General features: G+C 38.9%; 2 protein-coding genes and 1 non-coding gene across 8 annotated transcripts in view; 1 reads left to right on the top strand and 2 right to left on the bottom strand.

Annotated features, from left to right (window-relative positions):
• Positions 1-2,938, top strand: part of MCMDC2 (minichromosome maintenance domain containing 2) — a 40,900-nt gene extending 37,962 nt beyond the window's left edge. For all 6 annotated transcript variants that reach the window (XR_011543370.1, XR_011543371.1, XM_070631538.1 and 3 more), the window contains one exon: positions 492-2,938. Coding sequence is in view for 4 of the 6 variants with exons in the window: in XM_070631538.1 (XP_070487639.1) it covers positions 492-658 (167 nt within the window). In the remaining 2 variants the exon portion in view is untranslated. The remainder of the gene's footprint in view (positions 1-491) is intronic.
• Positions 2,830-27,114, bottom strand: LOC103555260 (uncharacterized). Its single transcript, XM_070632431.1, has 5 exons — positions 27,040-27,114; positions 5,692-6,201; positions 3,496-3,612; positions 3,119-3,232; positions 2,830-2,990 (listed from the first exon to the last, which is right to left on the bottom strand). Exons 1-3 carry the CDS (start codon positions 27,112-27,114, stop codon positions 3,595-3,597), a joined length of 603 nt encoding a protein of 200 aa, XP_070488532.1. The 3' UTR covers positions 2,830-2,990; positions 3,119-3,232; positions 3,496-3,594.
• Positions 3,308-3,392, bottom strand: LOC139085376 (small nucleolar RNA SNORD87). The gene has a single exon (XR_011543648.1). It is a non-coding gene; the product is annotated as a small nucleolar RNA SNORD87 (small nucleolar RNA).
• Positions 27,115-27,309: the final 195 nt, after the last annotated feature.

Here is a 27,309-nt window from a genome sequence, read left to right as displayed (position 1 = left end):
TGCAAGGGGTTATTTCTGGGCTATTCTATTCCATTCCATAGGTTTATGTTTGTCTTTATGTTAATGGTTCTTAAATAACTGAGAATTGTACAATAATGTCTATCATCCACTTACCCTTTATAGAATAAAAGGATTAGTGTTTCCCTACCTTCCAATACCTTCTATCCCTACTTTTTCCACCTCCTCAAGTCACTATTCAGCTTCAAAACTGTAAGACTACTTCAATAAATAAATTTCTAGTTTCCAACCTTTAAAATTTGAACATCAACATGTTTCTTCCATTGGCCCTGGTACCTGTTTGTTTCATTTACTGAACCTATTTCCTGGGTCTCAAAAGAAAAAAGGTCAGATTTAAATAATTACTGAAATACTTTACTAAGTAGGTCAGAACTTAATTTTAAAACTTTCACTAGAATATTTTGAAATGTGATTTCTTATTTAGTATTTCAAGGAGTATGCCTCATTTACATTTTTTTCCTTTTTTCACTTAGGGGCCACTGTATTTTGTGTTGCTCCAAATGCAGTATTTCCATTTGAACTGTATAATGAAGAAAATTTAGAGCAAAGGGATATGTATCTGACTCAGTGCCAACAACAACTCCAACAGTTTATTGCCACTTATGGACCTGGGACTCCTGTTTTCGCTAGTGATGAATAGGCAATCTGAAGAAAATTTTTTTCTTCATTTCTACTTAAGCAGTGGAAAAAAATGTGAGTGATCCTGAAGTAATGCTTCAGGTAATACTGTGTGTAGGAGTACATTAGAATCCCATCTTGAAAAATATAGTATGATCTCTTCAAATTAATTACTAATGAAATAAACACTAATCCAAACCTCAAAGCCAAGAGCAGAAATTTAAAACTTAGAAGAATCCTACAAAAAAACTTCTGGTTAGCCAAGTATACCAGTGGTCAACAGATAAAAATATAAATGCTGCAAACCCAGCAATGAAAAACTGGTAACTGGTAACTTTTACATGGTTCCCTCCATTTGTCACAAGGTGGCAATAACACTTTAAATGAGAATATTTACCTACCAATTATTTTAAACCACTTTTTCTTGTGCTTGTGAACTTGACAAATTGATGAGTAAACAACAGCAATTTTTATAATCAGCAGCCTTGAATTTAAGACTTTTCATGCTTAACTAGATATTGACATAGCCATTATATGAATATATATCATTTTGGAAGCCCTAATTACGCAGTCAGGAAAAAGCTTTGGAATTTTCCATTTTCTATAAGCCAGGTTACACAGAAAAAAGTAATTTACATCAAATCAAGGAGCAATGATTGGCTCTTTAAACCTAACTGGTTACAAGATACCAAAAAAACAAGAAAACAATTTGCAAACCCAGTCTTCATTTTTGGAGCGAAGTATCTGTTCTGAAAAGGTAAGGATACCATGAGAAAATATACTTATCTTGTAAAATCCCCAAAATCCTTATTTTTATTTTTCAAAGCTTTAATGAAAGATAATTTTACTAAAAGGAAATGTCATCATAAAATTGCCACCTTATTAACCAAGACACTACCACAGTACCAGAAACTGATACTTCACACAGCTTCATGGACAGCTCACTCTCTATAGAACTTTTGACAAGTCATTCACTCAACAATATTTATTGAATATCCACTAGTGCCAGACTATAGCGTTAGCTTTCAGAAGGCAAAACTAGTTTTTAAAAACAAAATATTTACATATTACAATTCTGTAGTTAAGACTTTATTTTATGCCTTCTTATATATTATTTTTCTGGTTCTCTATGGGATGAAGGGAAAACATTTCTATTTTATAAAACTAGGATCCATAAAATGGCCTCCATTTTACAATTGTGAAGTGTTAAGGTTCTTTTGAAACAGGAGGACCAATATCAAACACTGCAGGGAAATGGTTTTCAAATGTTGCCTCTAATGGGAAGTGACTACAGAGATGTCACTGTACACATTTTATACTGTGGTTTAACATACTGAAATTAGAACCCTGATAAAAGCAAGGCCTCAACAGGGAAAAAGGAAGATTTAGCTAAGTCTTCTCTGAGGTAAGAATTCAGCTCAGTTTTAGAATTCTTATAAATTCTCCATTCCTGGACAGACTAGACTGTCCAGTCACCATCTTCCTTAATATAGCATGTTGTTATTATTTGTACTAGGATTAGGATTATTTGGTTCACAAAGGTGAAAGCAAATTAATAAAAATTTTAAATTTACAAAAAATCTGTAGGTCACAGGTGAAACCTTGACTTGTAAAGGGCAATTCATTAAGGAGTTTAGGAGTTTTTCAGGTCCAATAGCAGGTTCTAAAGGGGAAGTCCACATAGTGAATATGCAGTGATTAGGGCCTCTCCAGGAATCCGCTAAGGTAGGCAAGAAAGGGTATGAGAACTGGAGGTACTAGAAATTTCTCCCCAGCTGCCTGCCACCTCAGAGACTTATTGTCCACAAAAACCCTAGTTATTGTGAAGAACATACTACCCCTAAAGTATGTTAAAAAACAAGTCTGAGGGGCCGGCCCGGTGGCGCAGCGGTTAAGTTCGCACGTTCCGCTTCTTGGCGGCCCGGGGTTCGCTGGTTCGGATCCCGGGTGCGGACATGGCACTGCTTGGCAGCCATGCTGTGGTAGGCCTCCCACGTATAAACTAGAGGAAGACGGGCACGGATCTTAGCTCAGAGCCAGGCTTCCTCAGCAAAAAGAGGAGGACTGGCAGTAGTTAGCTGAGGGCTAATCTTCCTCCAAAAAAAACAAAACAAAACAAAACAAAAACAAAAACAAAAACAAAAAAAAACAAGTCTGACTAGTGACTATGAGAATAGCTGTTTCAAGAGTTGATATGTTTTAAAGACTTTATTGCCCAGCAATCAAAAGTAGTCAAACATTTATTTTCCTATATAATTTACTGTGAGGTGATCAATGTTAAATAAAATACTAATTTTCATCATTTCATGTCGTCTTGACCAATTCTTCATTTTTTCCTTCCAAAATGTGGTAACCTCAGAAAAACAAAAAGAAACCAACAGTGAAAATCATTCCAGACTCAAACTCAAAGAAAATCATACCCTGACACACAAAGGCAACTTTAACAGGAAATGGCCCCAGCCCTTTGGAGTTTATCAGATACCTGTGAATTATAAGTAGATGTAGTTGCTTCATAAATCATAATTACTTGAGGCAATGAAGGAATTTTCAACAGCACAGCTAAGGACTTTGACATTCATCTGCAGCTACCTATAAACTGAAAAGAATATTTCACTCATTTTAATTAAAAAACCACATTATATTTGAGTAATTCACATAATCAATATAGATTACTGGCATCTCAGTCTTAAAATTATGTCTTCAAAGAAACCCTCAGCTGGGTAAACGGCAAAAAGTTAAGTCATCATTGTGCCAGTTATTAAACCTATCTATGTAAAAATGTATTAATTTTTGGTACTGCTTTTCAAGAATACCACAAATACATTTTAAAAAGCACACAATTTAATATTAACTTGGTACCTTATACATGTTGTTGTGCTCCTAGTGGTTTTTTCAAAGCCATCCTCTATCTCAAGTTTTTGGAAAACATTTATCATGACCTTCATTCATCTTCAAAATTCATAGGCTCTGGTGCACCTGGAAATTAAATATCCCACTGTGAATTCTCATTTGGACTCCCATCTGTTTGTTTGGCATCTTATATGAAAGAATGGTCCAATAAGATTTTTTTCCATTCTTATCAGGAACCATAAACATAACAACATTTGCAATCTTCCTGGCTCCCAAGGAACTTTTAAAACTACTAACATTGAGACTATATAGTGGAGTTAATTTTCTATCTGTTGTTTAACACATCTCTAATGGAACAAAAGAATGTAAATACTGCTTAATTCTACTTTTCTGGTAGTCAAAACTGGTAATCCCCCAATTTAAAATATCTATAAAGATTTGAGTATGTGTTAGTCCTTTTGATTGATTAGACCCTAATAATTCCATAAATGATCTTTCCAAGCTGGAAATGGATTCATTAGCACGGGCAGGAAAAATGGTGGATACATTTATGATGTTCTTTACTGTGGCAGTATTGATTTTAAGACATGATATGGTCCTAATGAGTACCCAGCCATTGCTTTTCTGTCTCAGAGCTTGACATGGATGAGGTATGAGCCAGGTTAAAGGTTAGATATATTTTTAAAAATGTGCAGACCTCCAACTAAAAGCATTACAACAGCAAATCTAACAGTTTTAGAGCCGAGATACATTATGTTGGCATCATTATTGGACACAGTCCTGTGGAATGACTGTCCCAAGCTGCCTGAAAGCACATTTAAGGACTGCAAAGGGCATGGCCAGGGGCACAGATCATGTCCTACAGCTCCCCAGGAGGGAAAGTCATTGAACTAGGCAGGTACTGAAAATGATTTATGAGGACACATCAAATGCTGGACCTTGCAAAACAATTTATCATTTTCAAGTCCTGAAATGCTGAAATATTTCACATAATCAATATTAGGAAGACAAAGTATTGGTTATGATTAATTCCAACTTGGGAAATTTCAGTTTAATATAAGATTCATGGGAACTACTGACAACTACATGCATAGTCCCATTAGTGTGAAGCCTAAAACAAGAAAAAGAATGTTTAGGGATAAATAATGTATAATAAAACTGCTATCTATCTCACCCACTTCAAAAAACCGAGAGACTGGACATACATTCCTAGGCCACGGGCACCTCAGGATGGAAGGCAGGGGAATGGGATAGGGAAACAACAGACGCTATGGTACTGAAATATTCCACTTCTTCAATGGACTGGTGGGCTCTCGTGTATTTAATATGCTTCAGGGCTTACCCGCATTATCAATATTTTTATCAAATATTTAATTTGTAAAACTTAAAAAATTCCAACACTTAGCAATGAAAATAGGATTCAAACCACTTAGGCCTCAAAAATAAGGATGACTGTAACACCAAACAAAACTAAGCCATCACATTTGCCCTGTTGACAGTTAACCGTGAAGATGCTTTAAATGAAGCAAGGTATTTCAAATTTGGGGAAGAAAGAAACCCCACATGACCATAGCAAGTCCCATCTATGAGGTCTTCATTTATAACTTGTTTTTGGAAAGGCAGCATGTTCTTCCAGTCTCCCAGCTGTTGACCAGTGTCTTCTGGGTTATGTCCAGAAATACACGTCCCTGTGTTAAACACAACCATCTAAGGAGAGCGGGCACTTGCGGCCTATTCTACACTGTGCACGTTGTTCTCCAACGCCAGTGGCACGTCTTTAGAGCATCTTTACAAAGAAGACCTAGAAACAAAGGCCGACAAATACCTCTCCCCTGTCGAGACCACAACTCAGTTAGTGGGTAAACTGTGCTGTTAACAATTTAAAAAGCCAATCACAAAGTACAGTTAAGTAAAGGCTGTCTTGATTCCTGAGAGAATCCCTTCCCCCATTATAAAATGCTCCGTAAGGACAAACGAGCGCCCGTGAAGGGAGGCCGGCACCGTCTGGGCCGCACGCAGAGCTTCACTCGGGATGCGGGCGGGGGCCGCGGCGAAGGCCCGGGCGGGGCGGGACGCACCGGGCGACCCTCCAGCCGCCGCGGAACCGAGTCACTCAAGGCCCTTAATTAGTTTCCGAGCCAACAACAGTCGAAATCGGCGTTTACTAAAGAGAAAGGCCAGCTAGGACTCGAGGCGGTTACTCACAAAACGCGACTGCGCAGGCAGCCAGGAGGAAAGCTCGCGGCCGCGTCCACTGGAGGCCGGGGAGGCTGCCTCCGGGGCCGACCTCGCGGGCAACGGACGGAGGCCGCCCGAACGGAGGCGCGGGGCCCAGAGGGCGGAGGGCCCCGAGGACCGAGGCGGGTTCCTGGCAGAAAGAGAGGAGGAACTAAGACCACGGGGACTCCCACCTGGACGAGCCTGGGAAGGGGCCGGCAGGCGCCGCCGCCCGGGCCGCATGGCCCAAGGAGCCTGAGAGGCCCGCCTCCGACGGCGGCCGCGGGGAAAAGAAAGCACGGCCCCGGCGGAGGCTCTTACGCGCCCCGCCCCTTCCGGGCCCTGGCCCCGCCCCGCCCGCCGGTCGCGCCGCGCGGTGGAGAGCCGGGTGGCTGGAGGGGGAGGCTTTGACTGTCGGTGTCTCCCCGGGAGTTTCGGTCTGGGGTGGCGCGGCACACCCCAAGTTTGTTTTGACGGGTTTTGGAACTTCCGTAGAGGCTTTCAAGGTTCATGAGGACCTCCCATAGAGCGATTTCATTGGGTCTGCAAGTGTTTAATCTACCCGCTTGTAGTGGATCCAAGCGAGCAGAAGATGCTCTAAAAAGAAAAGATCACCCGTTCCTAGTACGTTATATTTGGTCGTCTACTCCCTCACAGTTCAGTGCTTAAAAAGTCGTGGTACTGGACATCCCACTTTAGAGTAAGGGTATCTGGAGTCGACTCCTTCACACACACACAAGAACCAGTTACCAGAAAGAGAAGCTATTTCCTCTATAACAATAGCTACTGTTACTCTTTTTTAATTGATAATAATAATAAAAATAATTTATTGATGGTAATAATAATTATTGATAATAATAAACGGTAAAAAAATTCATAAAGCAGTCACCTGCTTGTTTATAAACATAAAATTTGCTTTTGATTTTCGTGTTTTGTGTTTTATTTTTCTTGTTTATCTCAGTCGTTATACTATCTTGAGTCTTGGCTGCAAAGCACCAGGCCCAGTGCTGGAGGAGACAGGTTGATGATCTTGTTGCCAGGAAGAATACACGTGAAAGCATACAATTAAACAACTGAATCAGTAAAAGACACGTCCTCTTTCCTTTAACAACTGGAACTCTAAGGAATTAATACAAAATCCAGTACGAAATGTATTTGCCTCAAAGAAACGCGGTATGAAAATCTAAACCTAGCAAAATGAATTGTGATCATATTCACTTTACCGAAGGATTCTTCTCTATATAAAATTTTTGTTGAATGCTTTACAGGGGTTTAAAATGGTTTGATTGGGGCCCCAAGTGGGCACTGTTTTTTCCGCCCAGTGGTGGCTTGGTCCTCAGCCTGTTGTCAAAGACTCCTGACTGAATATTGCTTCTACAACCTGGGCAACTGACTCCACCTACAACTGGGTGGGCAGGTGTGGGAGCCACCATTACTGAATGGTGTAGGGAGGGTGAGCTTGGATGCTGCACCCATCAAATTTAGGCAAGTTTTCAGTGCCCAGGGCCATATGAGAAGGAACTGGAGACCAGCATGGACACTTCTGCCACAATTCCCTACAAGATGGCTCCCCAACTGCTATATGTTTTCCTTTCCTCCTTCTGCGGGAGCTCTCATGGCATTCATTAGCCCCTGCTTCCAAGAGATACCTGACCTAGGAGGACAGAATATGGAAGGGGCCACTGCCTTAATGACTTAGTATGTTCTTTTTTCAGACCAGGTATAATTAAATTCCATGACTAAAATTTAGGTGTTCCTAAAACTCTGCAGCCACTCATTTTCAGATTATTAAGTCAGTTATTTTAATTGATGAATAATATCATTCATTAAATAAATATCTGTTTTCAACTGCAAGTAAGAAGATATGCAATTAAATGGCTTTTAAAAAATGAGTAGTGAGGGCCAGCCTGTGGCCAAGTGGTTAAGTTTGCGCACTCTGCTTCCGTGGCCTGGGGTTTCATCAGTTGGGATCCTGGACGCGGACATGGCACTGCTCATCAGGCCATGTTAAGGCGGCGTCCCACATGCCACAACTAGAAGCACTCACAACTAGAATATACAACTATGTACTGGGGGGCTTTGGGGAGAAGAAGGAGGAGGAGGAGGAGGAGAGAAGGAGGAGGAAAGAAGATTGGCAACAGATGTGCCAATCTTTAAAAAAAAAAATGAGTAGTGTATTATTCCACATTACAAGAAATCCAGAGGTAACTAGTTCTAGGGTTGGTTAATTCAGCAGCACAATATTGTTGGTTTGTGGCAAACTTGTCTGAGACTTGATTTCCCCCTCATGGTTGCAAGAAGGCTCCCCAGCTGTAAACATCACATCTTCTTGTTACAACATCCAAAGGCAGGAAAGAGGGACATTTTTCCTCATGTGTTTCTTTTCTAATCTGGGTGGAAAATCTTTCCCAGAATGTCCTTCAGGTGCCATTGACCATTCCTAGATTGCAAGTCCAGGCATTATCAGCTGATAACGTGAGAAGCTGGGCTGTGGCAGAAAAGAAAGAGGAGAGGGGATGGCTGCTGGGTGGGCCATCAACAGTGCTTGCCGCAATGGGTAATCTTAACTTTAAGGTTTGGGGGTATCACTGAATCTCACGAACTCTTTTCTAATTACTCTACGAGAGAGAACATTACAGGGGCGTGAAGGAGGATGTGGAAATTCTGAGAGTGAGAATGAGTACAGATTTTCACTTTAACTTCTTTAACTTCACTTTAACTTCTGCCTCAAAGATAACTTTTCTTTAACACAGCATTATTGATATACAAAGAATCTCACATATTTAAAGTGAAAAGTTTGGTAAGTTTTGACATGGGTATATGCCTGTGAAACATCACCACACTAAAGATAAAGAACATACTCATCACCCCCAAACATCTCCTCCTGCCCGTTTATAACTTCTCCTTCATGCCCCCTCCCAACCCCGCCTTCAAACCTCATCCCCACGCAACCACTGACTTGCTTTCTGTCACTGTAGACTAGTTTGCATTTTCTGTAATTTGTTTAAATGGAATTCATATAAGTCTGTACTCTTTTATACCTGGCTTCTTTCACTCAGCATAATTATTTTGAGATTCATCCGTGCTGTTGTGTATAACAACAGTTAATTCCTTTTTAGCACTGAGTAATACTCCCATACATGGATATCCCATAATTTGTTTATCCATTGACCCACGGATGAACGTTAGATTGTTTCCGGTGTTTGGCTGTTACAAATAAAGCTACTATGCACATTCATATATAAGTCTTTGTATGGACATGTGCTTTTATTTCTCTTGGTAAATAGCTAGGAGTGGAATGGCTGCATGGTATGATAGGTGTATGTGTAACCTTGTGAGAAACTCTTTTCGAAAGTGGTTATACCATTTTACATTCCCATGAGCCATGTTTGAGGCCTCCAACTGCTTCATGTTTCTGCCAACACGTGATGTGGTCAGTCTTTTTGTTTCACATTCAAATAGATGTGTAATGGTATTTCATTGTGCTTTTAGTTTGTATTTCCCTAAAGAATAATAAGCATATTTTTACATGATTGTTTGCTATCTGAATGTCTTCTTTGATGAAATGTCTATTCAAATCTTTTGCCCATTTTAAAAATTGAGTTGTTTGTCTTTTTATAATTGAGTTTCTAGGGTTCTTTATATATTTGGGATACAAGTTCTTTGTCAGATATGATTTGCAAATATTTTCTCCAAGTTTGTATCTTGTCTTTTCATTCCTTTAACGGTGTCATTCAAAGAGAAGTTCTCCATTTTGATGAAATCCAAATTATCAATTTTTTCTTATATGAAGTTTGCTTTTGCTCTTATATCTGAGGAACTTTACCTAATTCAAATTCTAGAAAATGCCTTTTTATTTTCTAACCATAGACCTACTCAATTATCCCTTAGGAGAATAAACACGCCCTTTTCGGGACCACAGATCACTCAACTAGGTTTATGACTATTTACTATTCACAATTCTCTTTGAATCCCACACCAGCTAGGTCTACGTGGATTATGTCATGAAATTTTCCCAAACCCAATAAGCCCCATCAACACTGAAAGAGTCATCCTGAACCAGATCCTCAGAAAACTCATAAATCTTCTGCCTTTGCCCTGCCCATCTGAGATGCTTTTAGCCTGCCAAGGCAGTGGTCTCTCTTACTCTCCAATAAGGGATAACCTCCCTCCTTTACAAGTTTTTGTGATAAATGATAAATTTGGCATTGCTTTACCAACAGTTATTTTGGTAGTCTTTTCAGAGAATCCGCAGTCAAAAAAAAAAAAGAAAGAAAGAAAGAAAGAAAAGGAAAGGAAAAAAAGAGGAGGGAGAGAGGCAGAAGGGAATAGATAAATGTCTCCAAAAGCACAGGTAGACAGATCAGAAGAGGAGACATCCACAGTGTGTTTGTGTGTGTTTTAAACAGCCTACATGTCCAGACACTGGTAAAATTAATTATAGTACATCCATACAATGGAATAGAAATCCTACTCTTGCCTGGGAAATTTATTTACTCCCTCTTTTAAACTACTTCAGCCTTCTCTCTCTCCTCAAACTTCTTTCTTCTCCCCTTCACTCTTGCCTGATAACTTATTGTATTAGTCGGAGTCCCTGACGAGACAGAAACCACACAGTAATTTAAACAGGAAAAGTTTAATATAAAGAATTATTAACTATAACAACAGGTTACCTATTAAGAGAAAAAGAGAATTCTAAAGACTGTGGAAATAGCAGAAATAGGGAGCCCCCCCCGTCTCTAAGCTGAGGCAGAACCTAACAGAAACAGATTTGGTAGAGGTCACTCCAGACCTTGTGGCTCACTGAATGGCAGAGAAGTTCACTGAGATGCCGGATTGGCAGAACTTGCTGGGAAGCCACCCTTGGAGTTGCTAGGGGAAACTACCCACAGGGAGGTGCTACGTGCTGCTGGCCACAGTTCACTGCAGGAACCTGTTAAGAGGAGCAAACAAGAACCAGGAAGAGAAGCTCCTTCTTCCTGGAGTCTCCCTTCAGCAGCCTCTACTGACAAGCCTTAACACTGTGCCCTTGGCAAAGGAGAAATGTTTACGTGGTCCAGCTCCATTATAGCAGAGCAGGTCAAGAGGAGTAAATCTGGAGATGAAAGACAGTACAGTGGTAGCTGGCACATTCTGTCCTCTCACTCCATTGAGAAAATAGCAGCCATCAGATGGGCACTCACCATCAAGTCCGCACCCCTCTGGGCCCACTTCCTCCTTCTGCCCTCCTGTTGCTGGCCGAAGTATCCCTCCTCCTATCAAAGGTGCTTGGTCCTGACCCTTCTCTCCTTCTCAGAGACTAGCTCCTGCAGGTTTCCCCTCTTCTGCCTCATCAATCTCTCCCTTACCACTGGACCATTCCAGCAGCATACAAACATGTTCTAGTTTCTCTATACAGTTTATTTATTCATTTTTGGCTGTCCAGTATCCATTCCCACTTCTTTTGATAAAAACATATATTGACATTGCTTGAATTTACATGTCCACCCCAAATCTCACCTCCGAAGTCAAGATTCATGGATTTTCTGACCACCATTTCCAATGCTGAGGGTGGAGGCAGGTAATGAACGTATCTCTGACTTTTAACCTTTCATTCTCGTCTTCTCTCTTTCTCTTTTTCTATTGAAGCCTTTATATTTCTTCTTCCTCTCTAATGGAAACTTCCATTAAGTCATCTCTTGAGATTCCTCTTCCTATGCAAAACTTAATTTTTACTCCTTTAAGCTTTGCTTTATTAGTAATGGGTTTTTGGAATTTAGAATTCCCCTTTCCCTTACAAGTCTATCACCTTCAAAGAGACTTAAGAAAGTCAATGTAGAAACTCAGGGGTGCCTGATAACCTTGATTAATACTGTCAATAACTTCTCATTATACTTAAAAAATATCCACTTGCATATAAGTCAATTGATTTTTGACAGGGGTGCCAAGACCATACAATGGGGAAAGGACAATCTTTTCAACAAATGGTGCTGGGAAAACTGGATATCTACATGCAAAAGAATGAAGTTGGTCCCTGACTTGATACTATATACAAAAATTAACTCAAAATAGATCAAAGACCTAAACTTAAGAGCTAAAACTCTAAAACTCTTAGAAGAAAACACAGGATAATATCCTCATCACATTGGATTTGGCAATGATTTCTTGGATATGACACCAAAAGCACGGGCAACAAAAGAGAAAATAGATAAATTGGATTTCATCAAAATTAAAAATGTTTGTGCATAAAAAGACGCTATCAAGAGAGTAAAAAGATAATCCACAGAATGGAAAAAAATATTTGCAAAGCATATATCTGATAAGAGATTACTATCTAGAATATACGAAGAACTCCTACTACTCAACAATGAAAAAAACCAAACAATCCAGTTCAAAAATGGACAAAGGACATGAATAGACATTTCTCCAAAGAAGATATACGAATGGCCAATAAGCACATGAAAAAGATGCTCAATATAACTAGCCACTAGTGAAATGTAAATCAAAACTGCAAAGAGATACCACTTCATATCCATTAGGATGGCTATTGTCAAAAATATCCCAACAAAATAACAAGTGTCGGCAGAGATATGGAGACTGTTGCACATTGCTGATGAGAATGTAAAATGGTGCAGCTACTGTGGAAAATAGTATGGCGGTTCCTCAAAAAATTAAACATAGAATTACCCTATGATCCAGCAATTCCACTTCAGGATATACACCTAAAAGAATTGAAAGCAGAGATTCAAACAGATACTTATATGCCAATGTTCATAGCAGCATTGTTTGTGAAAGTTGAAAGGTAGAAACGACCGAAATGTCCTTCAATTGATGAATGGATAAACAAAATGTGCTTTATACATACAATGGAATATTATTCAGCTTTAAAAAGGAAGTAAGTTCTGATATATGCTACAATGTGATGAATATTGAGGACCTTATGCTACGTGAAATAAGCCAAACAAAAAAGGATATTATATATTATATATAAATAAATTATATATATTATATAAATATGTTTATATTTTATTATATATATTATATAAATATGTATATATTATATATAATATAATGACATAAATATTTAATTTTATATAAAAATATACATATTTAATATATATTATTTAAATAATAAATATAAATAATAATTATAAATAGAAATATAATATAAATATTATAATAAAATATTTAATATATATTATATTTCTATATAATAGAAATATAAAATATAAATAATTATAAATATCAATAAATAATATTAATAAATATATAAATGTATAAATATATAAATATATAAATATATAAACAAATATATAAATATATAAACATATATATTATATAAATATAATGTAATTATATAAATAATATAAATTATATATAATATACAACATATAATATATATTATATATAAATTATTAAAAATTATATAAATATATAAATATAAATATATAAATTTATTTGTATATAAATATACAAATAAATAAAGGATAAAATATTATATGATTCCACTTTTATGAGGTATTTAGAACAGGCCAATTTGTGGAGGTACAAAGTAGAAGAGTGGTTACCAAGGGCTGGGGTGAAGAATGGATGGGGAGTTATTGTTTAATAGGTACAGAGTTTCTGTTTGGGATGATAAAAAAGCTCTGGAAATGGATAGTGGTGATGGTTTGTGAATGGATTGTGAATGTACTTAACGCCACTGAATCATACACTTAAAAGTGGTTACAATAGTAATTTTTACGTTGTGTATTTTACCACAATAAAAATAAAATAAAAGATATTCTTAAAAGAGGAAAAAGAGGGGGCTGTCCCCGTGGCTGAGTGGTTAAGTTCGCGCACTCTGCTGTAGGCGGCCCAGTGTTTCGTTGGTTCGAATCCTGGGTGCGGACATGGCACTGCTCATCAAACCACGCTGAGGCAGTGTCCCACATGCCACAACTAGAGGCCTCACAACAAAGAATATACAACTATGTACCGGGGGGCTTTGGGGAGAAAAGGAAAAAAATAAAATCTTTAAAAAAAAAAAAAAGAGGAAAAAGAGGGGCCGGGCCCTTGGCCAAGGGGTTGAGTTCTCACATTCTGCTTTGGCGGCCTGGGTTCACTGGTTTGGATCCTGGGCACTGACCTACATGCCACTCATCAAGCCATGCTGTGGTGGCATCCCACAAAGAAGAAGTAGAACGACTTACAACTAGGATGTACAACTACGCAGTGGGGCTTTGGGGAGGGGAAAAAAAAAGAGAGAAAAAAGAGGGGGCTGGTCTGGTTGCGTAATGGTTAGATCCGCATACTCTGCTTCAGTGGCCTGGAGTTCGCAGGTTCAGATCCTGGGCACAGACCTGCACACCACTCATCAAATCATGCTGTGATGGTGTCCCACATACAACATGGAGGAAGATGGGCACAGATGTTAGCTCAGCTACAATCTTCCTCAAGCAAAAAGAGGAAGATTGGCAACAAATGTTAGCTCAGGGCCAATCTTCCTCACAAAAAAAAGAGAAAAAATATCCACACCTTCACCTGGCCTACCTCATCTCTTGCTTCCCCCTCTCTTACTACACACCAGTCAACTTGGCTTCCTCTTAGTTTTAGAACATGCCAAACAATTTTCACATCTCAAGGCCTTTGCTCTTGCCTGGAATTCTCTTGACCTAGATTTTTTTTTTTTTTAAAGATTTTGTTTGTCCCTTTTCTCCCCAAAGCCCCCCGGCACATAGCTGTGCACTTTCAGCTGTAGGTCCCTCCAGCTGTGGCATGTGGGATGCTGCCACAGCATGGCCTGACGAGTGGTCCCATGTCCTCGCCCAGGATTCGAACTGGCGAAACCCTGGGCCGCCGAAGCAGAGCACCCAAACCCAACCACTTGGCCACGGGGCCGGACCCATTGACCCAGATTTTTGAATGGCTGACTTTTTCCTTTCTTTGATCTCAGCTTCTATGTCAATTTCTCATTAAGGCGACACTTGCCCCACCTGTCTAAAGTGGGCCCACTATAAAAACGTCTCCCTTCTGGTCTCCTTCATAACCTGTAATTAAATTGTTTGTTAGTTTGTTTTTAACTTATATATGCTTGCTGCTCTCACTGGAATATACATTCTGTGAGAGGAAAGACCTTTTCTGTTTTGTCCGCCTTTTTATTCCTAACACCTAATACAGTCTTTAGCACTTAATAAATATCTGTTGAATGAATAAAATGAATCATTGATCTGTATGTGCTGATTTGGAAAATTTTTCAAGATATCAAATTTTAAAAGTCAGGTGCAGAAGGTACTTAGTAAAATCTCATTTTTGGTTCAATAAAAAGAACACGCACGTCTGTGATTGTGGGTAGAATATTTTTGAAAGGTTACAAAAGAAACTGTTTACAATGCATGCCTCTAGGGAGAGAAACTTGGAGTTTGTGGGGAAAGTGATTTATTTTTATCATGTACTGTTCTCTACTGTTTGGATTTTTATTATGTGTATGCAATTTTATAATTAGATTACATTTTAAAAAATTATTAAAGTAGTACATTTTCTCTTCTGACTGCAAAAACAGACCATTCCTAAGATTTGCCCCTTCAGCCCACCACTCTCATTTACCCCTGACTGGCAGTATGACAAGTGTTTGGTATTTTCCAGCAATGAGCGCATCCCTGGGGGTTGCTGGTCTTAAGTTGTTGAACTGAGTCAACACTCACCATTGCAAATACAACTAAAACAACTTCAAGGGAAAAGTTTCATGGTTTAACTCTTATATAGCAGTTTATCAAAAGTAATCTTTTAAAAAAAAGCTATTCTTTGATAATATAACTAGGATTATCTTAGAAAGTTTACATTTTGTAGCTAGACATATGTGTAGATTCAGGGCATATAGGATATTATTTTCTTTCTTTCTTTCTTTCTTTTTTTTTTGTGAGGAAGATTGGCCCTGAGCTAACATTTGTTGCCAATCTTCCTCTTTTTTTTTTTTTTTTTTGCTTTAGGATGATTGTTGCTGAGCTAACACCTGTACAATCTTCCCTTATTTTATGTGGGATGCCACCACAGCATGGCTCAACAAGTGGTGCTAGGTCTGTGCCCGGGATCTGAATCTGTGAACCCCAGGCCACTGGACTGGAGTGTGTAAACTTAACCACTACACCACCGGGCCAGCCCCAGGATATTATTTTCTTATAAGCTGTCAGAATCTATAGTCTGCACTGACACATGTAAATCTCATTAGTAAATTAATACATTTGACCTTCAGTCCTTTTTCATATTAGTGAGTGATTTTGAGAACTTCCTAGTTTCCCTAGACGTTTGCAGAGAAAATGAGGCTGGACCTAGAAGGAAGTTGGCTATAATAACCACATGCCTGTGCTTTCTCGTGCTCAATAGTAAGTGTGTTAAAATAGAGTTAATGTAAGAGAAATGTAAATGACCTTAGTCAGAAATGCATGACTTTTATGTATAAGATCCTTTTACCTCAGCAAGATTATTTTTAAACATAATATTGACATTAAGATAATCATAGCATTTATACACCTCGTCAAGGTTAAAGTTCCAAATCTGTGAAAAATACATTAAATTGTCAGAAAATAGAGCACTGATCTGAATGAAAGTTGATTCTTAAACACTTGAAGTACGTGAACTTTACTGAGATAATTTTGGTGAAAATTACCTAAATTACTTATGATTTCTGCCCGGATCTAAAATAATGAGTGGCTTTAATTGTCAACATGAGATGCTAGGGTTTTCCTTTTCTGTTTAAAAATTTAGCCTTTTTGTTAAGAGTAAGCCTTGAAAACAACCACTTAAATCCTATGACAAGTTCTGAATGTAGTGGAATGTTACTAACATTATTTGAGCTGACCAATGGGACTGAGGGGAAGTCGGCTAAGGGACTTCAGGGACAGTTTTCTTCTTTGATGAAAAGACACATATAGGAAGAACTAGCTCTTCTTCCCCTGCTATTATCATCTGTGAAAGAATTTCTGGCATTGCTGCATCCCTCTTGTTAAATGAAGGGAGCTTGGTAAAGATGGCAAAGTGGAAAGAAGAAGGGACCAGCGATTTACAGACATCAAATAGTCACCAAAGTCACCAGCCAGGGAGCCACTCCAGCATAGGATTCTTGTTACGTGAAATAATACACTTTTCTCACTGTTTAAAAAAATTATTTAAGAATGACTACATAGGGAGTTGAGAATGTGGGAGTAACTGAAAAAATCAAACTAAGGTTAAATTACGATGTTATTTGTACCTCAGTGATGATCTAATACAAATCATGTCCTGAAATTAACATCCCATTAAGCTTAAACAGTGTAGATTCTGAGTGTTTCTTCTACAACGCCTTCTTGGACATATGCATGAGAATTTCTCTCTCTGTCTAGTGGTGTTTTGGTAAACAAGATCTAAAAAGAAAACCCCAAACCCTGATTTGTAGCATATGCAGATTTCCACGATGTAAATATTTCCATCATGGCTGATTTCAAGCTACTGTTTAACAACTGGCTCACCAGATACCTGAATACTTGAATAGTTAAGTTGGCTCTCACAGCACACCATTGTCCCTAGAAGTTGAATTGCTAGGTTGAAGGATTGAAGGATAAATGCATCTTCCTACTTAATATAGTCAAATTGCTTTCCAAGTGGTTGTACTACACCCTTGTCAAAACTTGCTCTTTTCAGAATTTAAACATTTTTGTCAATCTGATAAATATGAAATGGTATTTATTGTTATTTTAATTTGCATTTGCCATGACATTGAAAAGATAACTTTACATATGTTTTATTTTTCCCTTAAAACTCTTTTTTCATGGGCTGGCCCTGTGGCTTAGTGGTTAAGTTCAGTGCACTCCACTTTGGCAGCCCAGGTTTGGTTCCTGGGCTCGGACCTACACCACTCATTGGCCACCATGCTGTGGTGGCGACCCACATACAAGATAGAAGAAGATTGGCACAGATGTTAGGGATAATCTTCCTCAGCAAAAAAAAATTTGGTATACTTTTAATCATTTAGGTTTTCTCTTCTGTAAATCATAGGCTTCACAGCTTTTGCCCAATTTTTTATTGGATTATTTGTAATTCTTAAAATTGATTTATAGGATTTCTTTATATATTCTGGATACTAATCTTTTGTCAATTAACAGTTAGATGTATTGCAAATAACTTTTTCCAGTCTGTTTTATTTTTGAATTTTATTTACAGTGTTTTACGTTGTTTGGAAGTCTACACTCTACTGTGCTTTCCAACAGCTCCCCAACACCCAACACTGCATTTCTATGAAACATTTCTGGCTACTCTTAAATCCAAATCCTTTAATGTGTCTTTCAAGGTCCTCTTTGATTTGAAAATTAGGAATACTATAGTACTTATTCCCAGGATTTTTGTGAGCATTAAATGAAATAATATACGTGATATATTCACCACCCTCTCGCCTTCTCCACAGGCTTTCATTCAAAGCAGCATGTTTTTCTCACTTGCTTTTCCCTATGCCTAGAGTGTTCTTGTCCCTCTTTGCCTTCTCAGGAAAGCCTTCCTTGATATCTTAAGACTGTGCGTATCTATGGCAGACACGCTTGTTGCTGTCTGGTAGCCACCCCCAGCCTTCTTCCCTGATAACGGAACCTGATTTTGTTTGTGTTATGTGCCTAGTTCTAGAGCTGAGCCAGTTATTTCAATCTGTTTTCCTGCTTTCTCTGCCTCCTGCGGTGGATCCTGGGGACTAGCTCACTCAATAATTATTCCAGCCTCCTTTTATCTGCATTTCTGTACTTTAGAGAATGAAAAGCTAAGTATTATATATTCCAAAAGTCTCTTGCAGCTAGGATTCTGGATGTGAATTAGGTCCTGCCAATAAAAACCTGAATTCTAAATTGAGTTATGTCGGGAGAAAAGCAGGCCACAAGGCATCCATTTTGCTGACGTGCGCAGCAAAGGCAGCATGCTTCGGGAGGCTGCCATTGTGGGGGCAGCTTCCCATTTGGCAGGCAGAGTTCAGATCATGGCAGAAGTTCCAGCTGCCTTGGAATGCCTTGGTCATTCCAGCCCAGTTCCATGGAATGACCGGAAATTGTTCCTATAAATCCAGCCCAAGTCTGTTTCATCCCAAGGATTCTGCAAGTCACTAATACCCTATAATAGGCCCCTTTCTTTTTAAGCTAACTAGAGTGAATACCCCAACCAAGTCAAGACCGATATACCCTCCTTACACCTCGGAGTGACCTTGTGACCCGCTTCTGGCCAATGAGAAATAAGTAGAGGACTTGTACCCCGATAACTTTAAGAAGCCATCTTAGCAGTCCTGGACTGCCTGCTTGTAGATTTCTTTTACATGAGAGGAAAAAAGTCGTAATTTATTTAAGCCACTATGGTTAGGTCTTTCTTATTAGTGGCTGAATGCAATTCCTAACTGATATAGAAAGCAATGAACAATGCATGTCATAGTATTAAAAAAAAAAATTTCTGGATCAACTGATGATTGGTGGATATAGCCACCGAGGCATGAAATAGCATGTGTGTGTGTGTCTGTGTTTACAACAACTTAAAGCGTAAAATAGGAAGTGGCAGAGAATAAGGGGGGTGATATAGGTTGGGGTTAAGGGGTTGGACATCCTCCCAGATGATGGGGAACCATTGAAGGGATTTGAGAAAGCGTGTTACATCCTCAGGTTTGCGTTTTTGATAGGGTACTTCGGTGCACCCGTTCTCAAGGCAGGGAAAACTGTTAAATCTGCAAATTGTGAGGCGAAAGATGATGAAGAGCTATAGTAATTATTCTTACATACATTTGTGAAAGTAAGTAAATCTTTAGGGGAATTGTTTAACCTGGAATTGCTAAGTCAGAGTGTGTACACTGAAAATATTTAGGGATACTGCCAAACTGTATTTAAAAGAGTTTATACTCCAACAGTGCGACAGTCCTCATTTCCTCACTCTCACCAAAAATGGATATTTTAGATTTGGATCATCCCTTTTTTTTTTCACGTTCCTCTATTTAGTATTATCTGGGAGAGGGGAAAAAAAAGGCAGGAGGATAAAAATTACAGAGATTCAGCTTCATCAAAAACGTACATGCTCAAGCATTATGGGCCTGGTTAAAACAAGTTAATTCCAACATGCCAGAAAAATTAGTCACCATCACTTACCCTCTGAGTCCAACTAACCATTCCCCCATCCTAGTTGTGTTGACATATAGTTGACATATAATGTTGTATAAGTTTGAAGTGTACAACATGATTTGATACCTGTCTATATTGTGAAATGATTACCACAATAATTTTAGTTAACATCCATCACCTCACATAGTTACAAATTTTTTTTTTGTGATGAGAACTTTTAAGATCTACTCTCTTAGAAACTTTCAAATATACGATATAGTATAGTATCGTTAACTATAATCACTATGTTGTATTATATCTTATACCTGGATAGTTTGTATCATTCTGATAAGTGAAACACGTTATTTCATTGCTTTTTAATTTATATTTCTTCACCATGAGTGAGTTTGTGTATCTTTTCATAAAGATATTGGCTGTTTGATTTCTTTCTATGAACTGCTTATTCATACCATTTGTGGAATTTTCTGAGTTGCTGGCCTTTTTCTTTTTAAATTCTGAGAGCTAATTTTATATAAAGGAAATTGGTACTGTGATTATTATATGTGTTGTGACTTTTTTCCTTAGTATCCTCTTTTTGTCTTTTCACCTTATGTTTTTTTCTTTTATGAATTTATTTTTATATAGTCAAAATTACCTAGCTTTTCCTTTATGGCTTCTTGTGTCGTGCTTCCCTTTGTCATCTCTAACTGCTCATCTAATAGAGCTAACCAGCCAGAAGACACACCTGACCCACACTGAGCTTTCTCACTTTCTCAGCTATTATTTCACGCCAACTATGTGAGCTGAGGAGAAAGGGAGGAAAAGCAAGGGAAATGTATTGAGGGCAGACACTGAGCCAAGTGCTTATCACAGTGAGAGAGCTGTGGCAAAGAAGGATGTCTTCCAAGTGGACTGGGGGTAGCAAACTGGAGTGCCTGAAACACCCAGACAGCTACCAGGGCAGGCAGCCTAGCAGAGAGGATGAGAACCAGATTCTCAGAGCCTGCGTGAGTCTGCATCCTTGCTCTGCCACTGACTAGCTGGGCAATTATGGGCAAGCTTCTCATATTTTGTGAATTTCCCTAATCCATCTGCAAAGGTCCATAAATGTCCTCAGTATCATCATTCAATCATTTAGGTGTGTTCTAAACTATAAGGTCAAACAAAATGGAATACTGCACAATTAAGATGCAAACTGTCAATACAGATAGTCAATCTCAATGGTGTAATTGGGTTAAAATGTCCACACCATGACTCAAGTGTGAGAGAAATAATGTAGCTTTCTTTACATATTGTATGCATCCTCATCTTGTTCAGGGATCCCCACCCCTGAAGAGGAAGAACATCTGCCAAGTAGGCAGACAGTTAAATACAGGCACACTTCGTTTTATTGCACTTTGCTTTATCGTGCTTCACAGATGTTGTGTTTTTTACAAATTGAAGGTTTGTGACAACCTTGCATCAAGCAAGTCTGTTGGCGTCATTTTTCTAACAACAGTTACTCATTTCATGTCTTTGTGCCACATTTTGGTAATTCTCGCAATATTTCAAACTTTTTCATTATTGATATATTTGTCATGGTGATCTGTGATCAGTGATCGTTGATGTTACTTTTGTAATTGTTTTGGGGCACCGTGAACCGTGCCCATATAACATAGCAAGCTTAATCAATAAATGTTGTGCATGTTCTGACGGCTCCACAGACCAGCTGTTCCCCCATCTCTCTCCCTCTCCTCGGGCCTCCTTATTCCCTGAGACACGACAATATTGAAATTAGGCTAATTAATAACCCTGCAATGGCCTCTAAGTGTTCAAGTGAAAGGAACAGTCACACATCTCTCACCTTAAATCAAAAGCTAGACATGATTAAGCTTAGTGAGAAAGGCATGTCGAAAGCTGAGACAGGCCAAAAGCTAGGCCTCTTGCGTCAAACAATTAGCCAAGTTGTGAATGCAAAGGAGAAGTTCTTGAAGGAAATTGAAAGTGCTACTCCAGTGAACACACAAATGATAAGAAAGCAAAACAACTTTATTGCTGATATGGAGAAGTTTCAGTGGTCTAGATAGAGGATCAGATCAGCTACAACATTCCTACAAGCCAAAGCCTAATCCAGAGCAAGGCCCTAACTCTCTTCAATTCTGTGAAGGCTGAGAAAGGTGAGGAAGCTGCAGAAGAAAAGTTTGAAGTAAGCAGAGGTTGGTTCATGAAGTTTAAGGAAAGAAGCCGTCTCCACAACATAGAAGTGCAAGGGGAAGTAGGTGCTGGTGTAGAAGCTGCAGCTGGTTAGCCAGAAGATCTAGCTGAGATCGTTAATGAAGGTGCTACACTAAACAAGAGATTTTCAATGTAGATGAAACTGCTTTCTATTGGAAGAAGATGCCACCTAGGACTTTCATAGCTAGAGAGGAGAGGTAAATGCCTGGCTTCAAAGCTTGAAAGGACAGGCTGACTCTCCTGTTAGGAGCTAATGCAGCTGGTGAGGTTAAGTTGAAGCCAATGCTCACTTACCATTCTGAAAATTCTAGGGCCCTTAATAGTGATGCTAAATGTACTCTGCCTGTGCTGTATAAATGGAACAACAAAGCCTAGGTGACAGCACATCTGTTTACAACATGGTTTACTGAATATTTTAAGCCTACTGTTGAGACCTACTGCTCAGAAGAAAAAGATTCCTTTCAAAATATTACTGCTCACTGACAATGCACCTGGTTACCCAAAAGCTCTGATGGAGATGCACAATGAATTAACGTTTCCATGCCTCCTAACACAGCATCCATTCTGCAGCCCACGGATCAAAGAGTAATTTCAGCTTTCAAGTCTTATTATTTAGGAAATATTAAATGCCATAGATTCCTCCAATGGATCTGGGCAAATTAAATTGAAAACCTTCTGGAAAAGACTCACCCTTCTAGATGCCATTAAGAACAATCATGATGGGAAGAGGTCAAAATATCAACATTAACAGGAGTTTGGAAGAAGTTGATTCCAACCGTCATGATGACTTTGAAGGGTTCAAGATTTCAGCGGAGGAAATAAGGGTAGATGTGATAGAGATAGCAAGAGAACTAGAATTAGAAGTGGAACCTGAGGATGTGGCTGAATTGCTGAAATCTCATGATAAAAGTAATACATGAGGAGTTGCTTCTTATGGGTGAGCAAAGAAAGCGGTTTCTTGAGATGGAATCTATTCCTGGTGAAGATGCTGTGAAGATTGTGGAAAAGACAACAAAGGACTCAGAATATTACATAAACTTAGTTAATAAAGCAGTGGCAAGATTTGAGAGGATTGACTTCATTTCTGAAAGAAGTTGTACTGTGGATAAAATGCTATCAAACAGCATCACATGCTACAGAGAAATTGTTTGTGAAAGGAATAGTCAATGATGCGGCAAACTTCATTGTCATCTCACTTTAAGATATTGCTGCAGCCACTCCAACCTTCAGCAACCACCAACCTGATCAGTCCGCAGCAGTCAACATCGAGGCAAGACCCTCCACCAGCAAAAAGATTACAACTTGCTGAAGACTCAGATGATAGTTAGCCTGTGTTAGCAATAAAGTATTTTCTCTTTGTTTGTTTAAAAATCTTTTTTTGTGACATTCTTTCAACTCATCCTGCAAAAGATTTGGATTTAGTTTCATACTTTTCTTACTGTGTATGTGTGTTTTTTAATTGAGGTCATGATAGTTTACAACATTGTGAAATTTCAGTTGTAAGTTATTATTTGTCAGTCACCATGTAAGTGCACCCTTTCACCCCTTGTGCCCACTCCTCAACCTCCTTCTCCCTGGTAACCACTAAACAGTTCTCTTTGTCTACGTGTTTGTTTATCGTCCACATATGAGTGAAATCATACGGTGTTCGCCTTTCTCTGTCTGGCTTATTTTGCTTAACATAATACCCTCAAGGTCCATCTGTGTTGTTGTGAATGGGGCAATTTGTTTTTTTTTATGGCTGAGTAGTATTCCATTGTATCTATAGTACCACATCTTCTTTATCCATTCATCAGTCGATGGACACTTGGGTTGTTTCCATGTCCTGGCTATTGTGAATAATGCTGCAGTGAACATAGGAGTGCCTAAGTCTCTTTGAATTGTTGATTTCAAGATCTTTGGATAAATACCCAGTAGTGGGATAGCTGGGTCATATGGTATTTCTATTTTTAATTTTTTGAGAAATCTCCATACTGTTTTCTATAGTGGCTGCATCAGTTTGCATTCCCACCAGCAGTGGATGAAGGTCCCCTTTTCTCCACAACCTCTCCAACATTTGTTATTTTTTGTCTTAGTGGTTATAGCCATTTTAACAGTAAGGTGATATCCCATTGTAGTTTTAATTTGCATTTCCCTGATGATTAGTGATGTTGAACATTTTTTTCATGCGCCTATTAGCCATCAGTATGTCTTCTTTGGAAAAATGTCTGTTCATATCCTCTGCCCATTTTTTGATCAGGTTGTTTGATTTTTTGTTGTTGAGTTGTATGAGTTCTTTATATATTAGGGAGATTAACCCCTTGTCAGATAGATGATTTGCAAACGTTTTCTCGCAGTTGGTGGGTTGTCTTTTTGTTTTGATCCTGGTTTCCCTTGCATTGCAGAAGTCCCATTTGTTTATTTTTTATTTTGTTTTCCTTCTTTGAGTAGACATGGTATTTGAAAAAATTGTTTTAAGACCAATGTCAAAGAGTGTAATGACTATATTTTCTTCTAGAAGTTTTATGGTTTCAGGTCTTACCTTCAAGTCTTTGATCCATTTTGAGTTTATTTTTGTGTATGACAAAAGATAACGGTCTACTTTCATTCTTTTGCATGTGGCTGTCCAGTTTTCCCAACACCATTTATTGAAGAGACTTTCCTTTCTCCACTGTATGTTCTTAGCACCTTTGTCGAAGATTAGCTGTCCACAGATGTATGGTTTTATTTCTGGGCTTTCAATTCTGTTCCACTGATCTATGTGCCTGTTTTTGTACCAGTACCATGCTGTTTTGGTTACTATAGCTTTGTACTACATTTTGAAGTCAGGGATCGTGATGCTTCCAGCTTTGTTCTTTTTTCTCAGGATTGCTTTAGCTGTTTGGGGTCTTCTGTTGCCCCATATGAATTTTAGGATTCTTTGTTCTATTTCCATGAAGAATGTCATTGGGATTCTGATTGGGATTGCATTGAATCTGTAGATTGCTTTAGGTAATAGGGACATTTTAACTGTATTTATTCTTCCAATTCATGTGCCTGGAACATCTTTCCATTTCTTTATATCATCATTGATTTCTTTCAGAAAAGTCTTATAGGGTTTTCATTGTATAAGTCTTTCACCTCCTTGGTTAAATTTATCCCTAGATATTTTATTCTTTTTGTTACAATTGTAAATGGGATTGTGTTCTTAAGTTCTCTTTCTGTTATTTCCTTATTAGAGTATAGAAATGCAACTGATTTTTGTAAGTTGATTTTGTCCCCTGCAACTTTGCTGTAATTGTTGATTATTTCTAATAGTTTTCTGATGGATTCTTTAGGGTTTTCTAGATATAAAATCATGTCATCTGCAAACTGTGAGAGTTTCAATTCTTCATTGCTTATTTGGATTCCCTTTATTTCTTTTTATTCCCTAATTGCTCTGGCCAAAAATTCCAGTACTATGTTGAATAAGAGTGGTGAGAGTGGGCACCCTTGTCTTGTTCCTGTTCTTGGAGGGATGGCTTTCAGTTCTCCCCCATTGAGTATGATGTTGGCTGTGGGTTTGTCATTTATGGCCTTTATTATGCTGAGGTACTTTCCTTCTATATTGATTTTATTGAGAGTTTTTATCATAAATGGATGTCAGATCTTGTCAAATGCTTTCTCAGAGTCTTCTGAGATGATCATGTGGTTTTCATTCCTTATTTTGTTAATGTGGTGTATCGCACTGATTGATTTGTGGATGTTGAACTATCCCTGTGTCCCTGGTATAAATCCCACTTGATCATGGTGTATGATCTTTTTAATGCATTGCTGTATTTGGTTTGCCAATATTTTGTTGAGTATTTTTGCATCTATGTTCATCCATGATATTGGCCTGTACTTTCCTTCTTTGTGTTGTCCTTCTCTGGCTTTGGTAGCAATAAAGCATTTTTAAATTAAAGTATGTACATTGTTTTTTAAGACACAATGCTATTGAACTCTTAACAGACTACAGTATAGTGTAAACATAACTTTTATATTCACTGGGAAACCAAAAAATTCATGTGACTGACTTTATTGCAATATTCACTTTATTGCAGTGGTCTGGAACTGAACCCCCACTATCTCTGAGGTATGCCTGTATTCAGTCAGGTAAAAGTTGTAACTCTATCAGGGCTATTTCCCCCTCTCAATGAGCTTCCTACCTGCCCTTTCCCCTTGATCCTTGGGTAGCTGCAGGGAGAAGTTATGTATCGTAAGGTAGAAGGTGGGACCGCAGGCTCCCATGCTGTCCTCTGGGTCTAGACTTGACTTTGAAATAATGTGTTTGTTACCTTGGTGTCGTGCTGGTGTCACTGCTGAGGCCCTTTGTCCTAATTACAATCTCCTGTTTTGAGGGCCCTGTGTTCTGCCATTTCCCTGGCATCTTGGCCTGGGTACCCTCAGCAGCTTCTGCACCCAGTGGCAGCTTGTGGGCTGCCACCTGTCTCCTCCCTCAGCCATTGCCTCTCACTACCCAATATGTGGGTGTCTCCCTGGCCCCCCACTTTGGCATGGCTCTGGGCAGAATCCAACGCTTCTGAGTGTTTGCAGCCTCCCAGGCTCTGCCTAGTGAAGCGTGGCAAGGCCAGCCCTTGTCTCCAATTCCTCCCTGCCCCACTCTTCCCCACTGTACCCAAGGCAGATGCCAGCAGAGACTTTCCCCGTCTGCCCCTCACCCTGACCCTACCTTCCCTCTCTCTGTTACCACTTAGAGTAAAACTCTATACACCTCCAATCTGGCTCCTAAACATAGAGGGTAAATTTGGGATTTAGAATTTGATTTCTTCTCTTAATAAAGTTTGAATTTTAGGTCCATTATCTTGCTAGAGATTCTGAAGGTCAGTTTTGTGACTTCAAAGGTACACAATGATTTCATTCTAAGAGCAATGTGCCCTTAACCAGAGGCCCTTAATTCAGTGACTAGGCCACTGAATCAGTTTAATAATTAAAAATAGATGATCCCCTCCTCTCCTTAGTAAATTATTGCATCCCCTAACAAAATTCACTCACATAAGTGATCCCAAACTCATCCCCTACTAGGAAGTGGGATCTAGGTCTCTTTCCACAATTTCTCTCTTACTTCACCCCTTCTTACCTCTCCATTTTCCCCCTCCTCAAGTTTGACTAAACATGGATCTCGAGTAACAAGCTCTTTCCTCTCACCATTCATTCTCGCAGGAAGCTCTGCTCCTTTCAACAAGAGAAGGGAGGGTACTAATGTAATCCAAGTGTGTGTCCCCAGAGTGGCCATAAATCTAAGTGGGGCTTGCTTGGGCTGGGGAAAGAGATCAGCAGTTCTTAAGGTGACAAGAAGTTTCCTGTCTTGGGTCAAGGCATTCCTATCAACGCCGTCACTCTAGACATT

The sequence above is a fragment of the Equus przewalskii genome, chromosome 8 (assembly GCF_037783145.1).
Source record: "Equus przewalskii isolate Varuska chromosome 8, EquPr2, whole genome shotgun sequence".
In the NCBI taxonomy this organism is placed as follows: Eukaryota; Metazoa; Chordata; class Mammalia; order Perissodactyla; family Equidae; genus Equus; species Equus przewalskii.
The sequence above is the reverse complement of the archived record's forward strand: the minus strand, read 5'-3'. Positions and strand labels throughout refer to the sequence as shown.

Bases quoted from the DNA above. Each gene is read 5' to 3' on its own strand.
- LOC103555260 (XM_070632431.1), bottom strand. From the start codon at position 27,114: ATGAATGGTGAGAGGAAAGAGCTTGTTACTCGAGATCCATGTTTAGTC. The intron at 6,202-27,039 runs GTAAGAAGGGGT...GAACCTTGAAAG, and splicing joins AGGAGGGGGAAAATGGAGAG to CCTCTACGGAAGTTCCAAAA.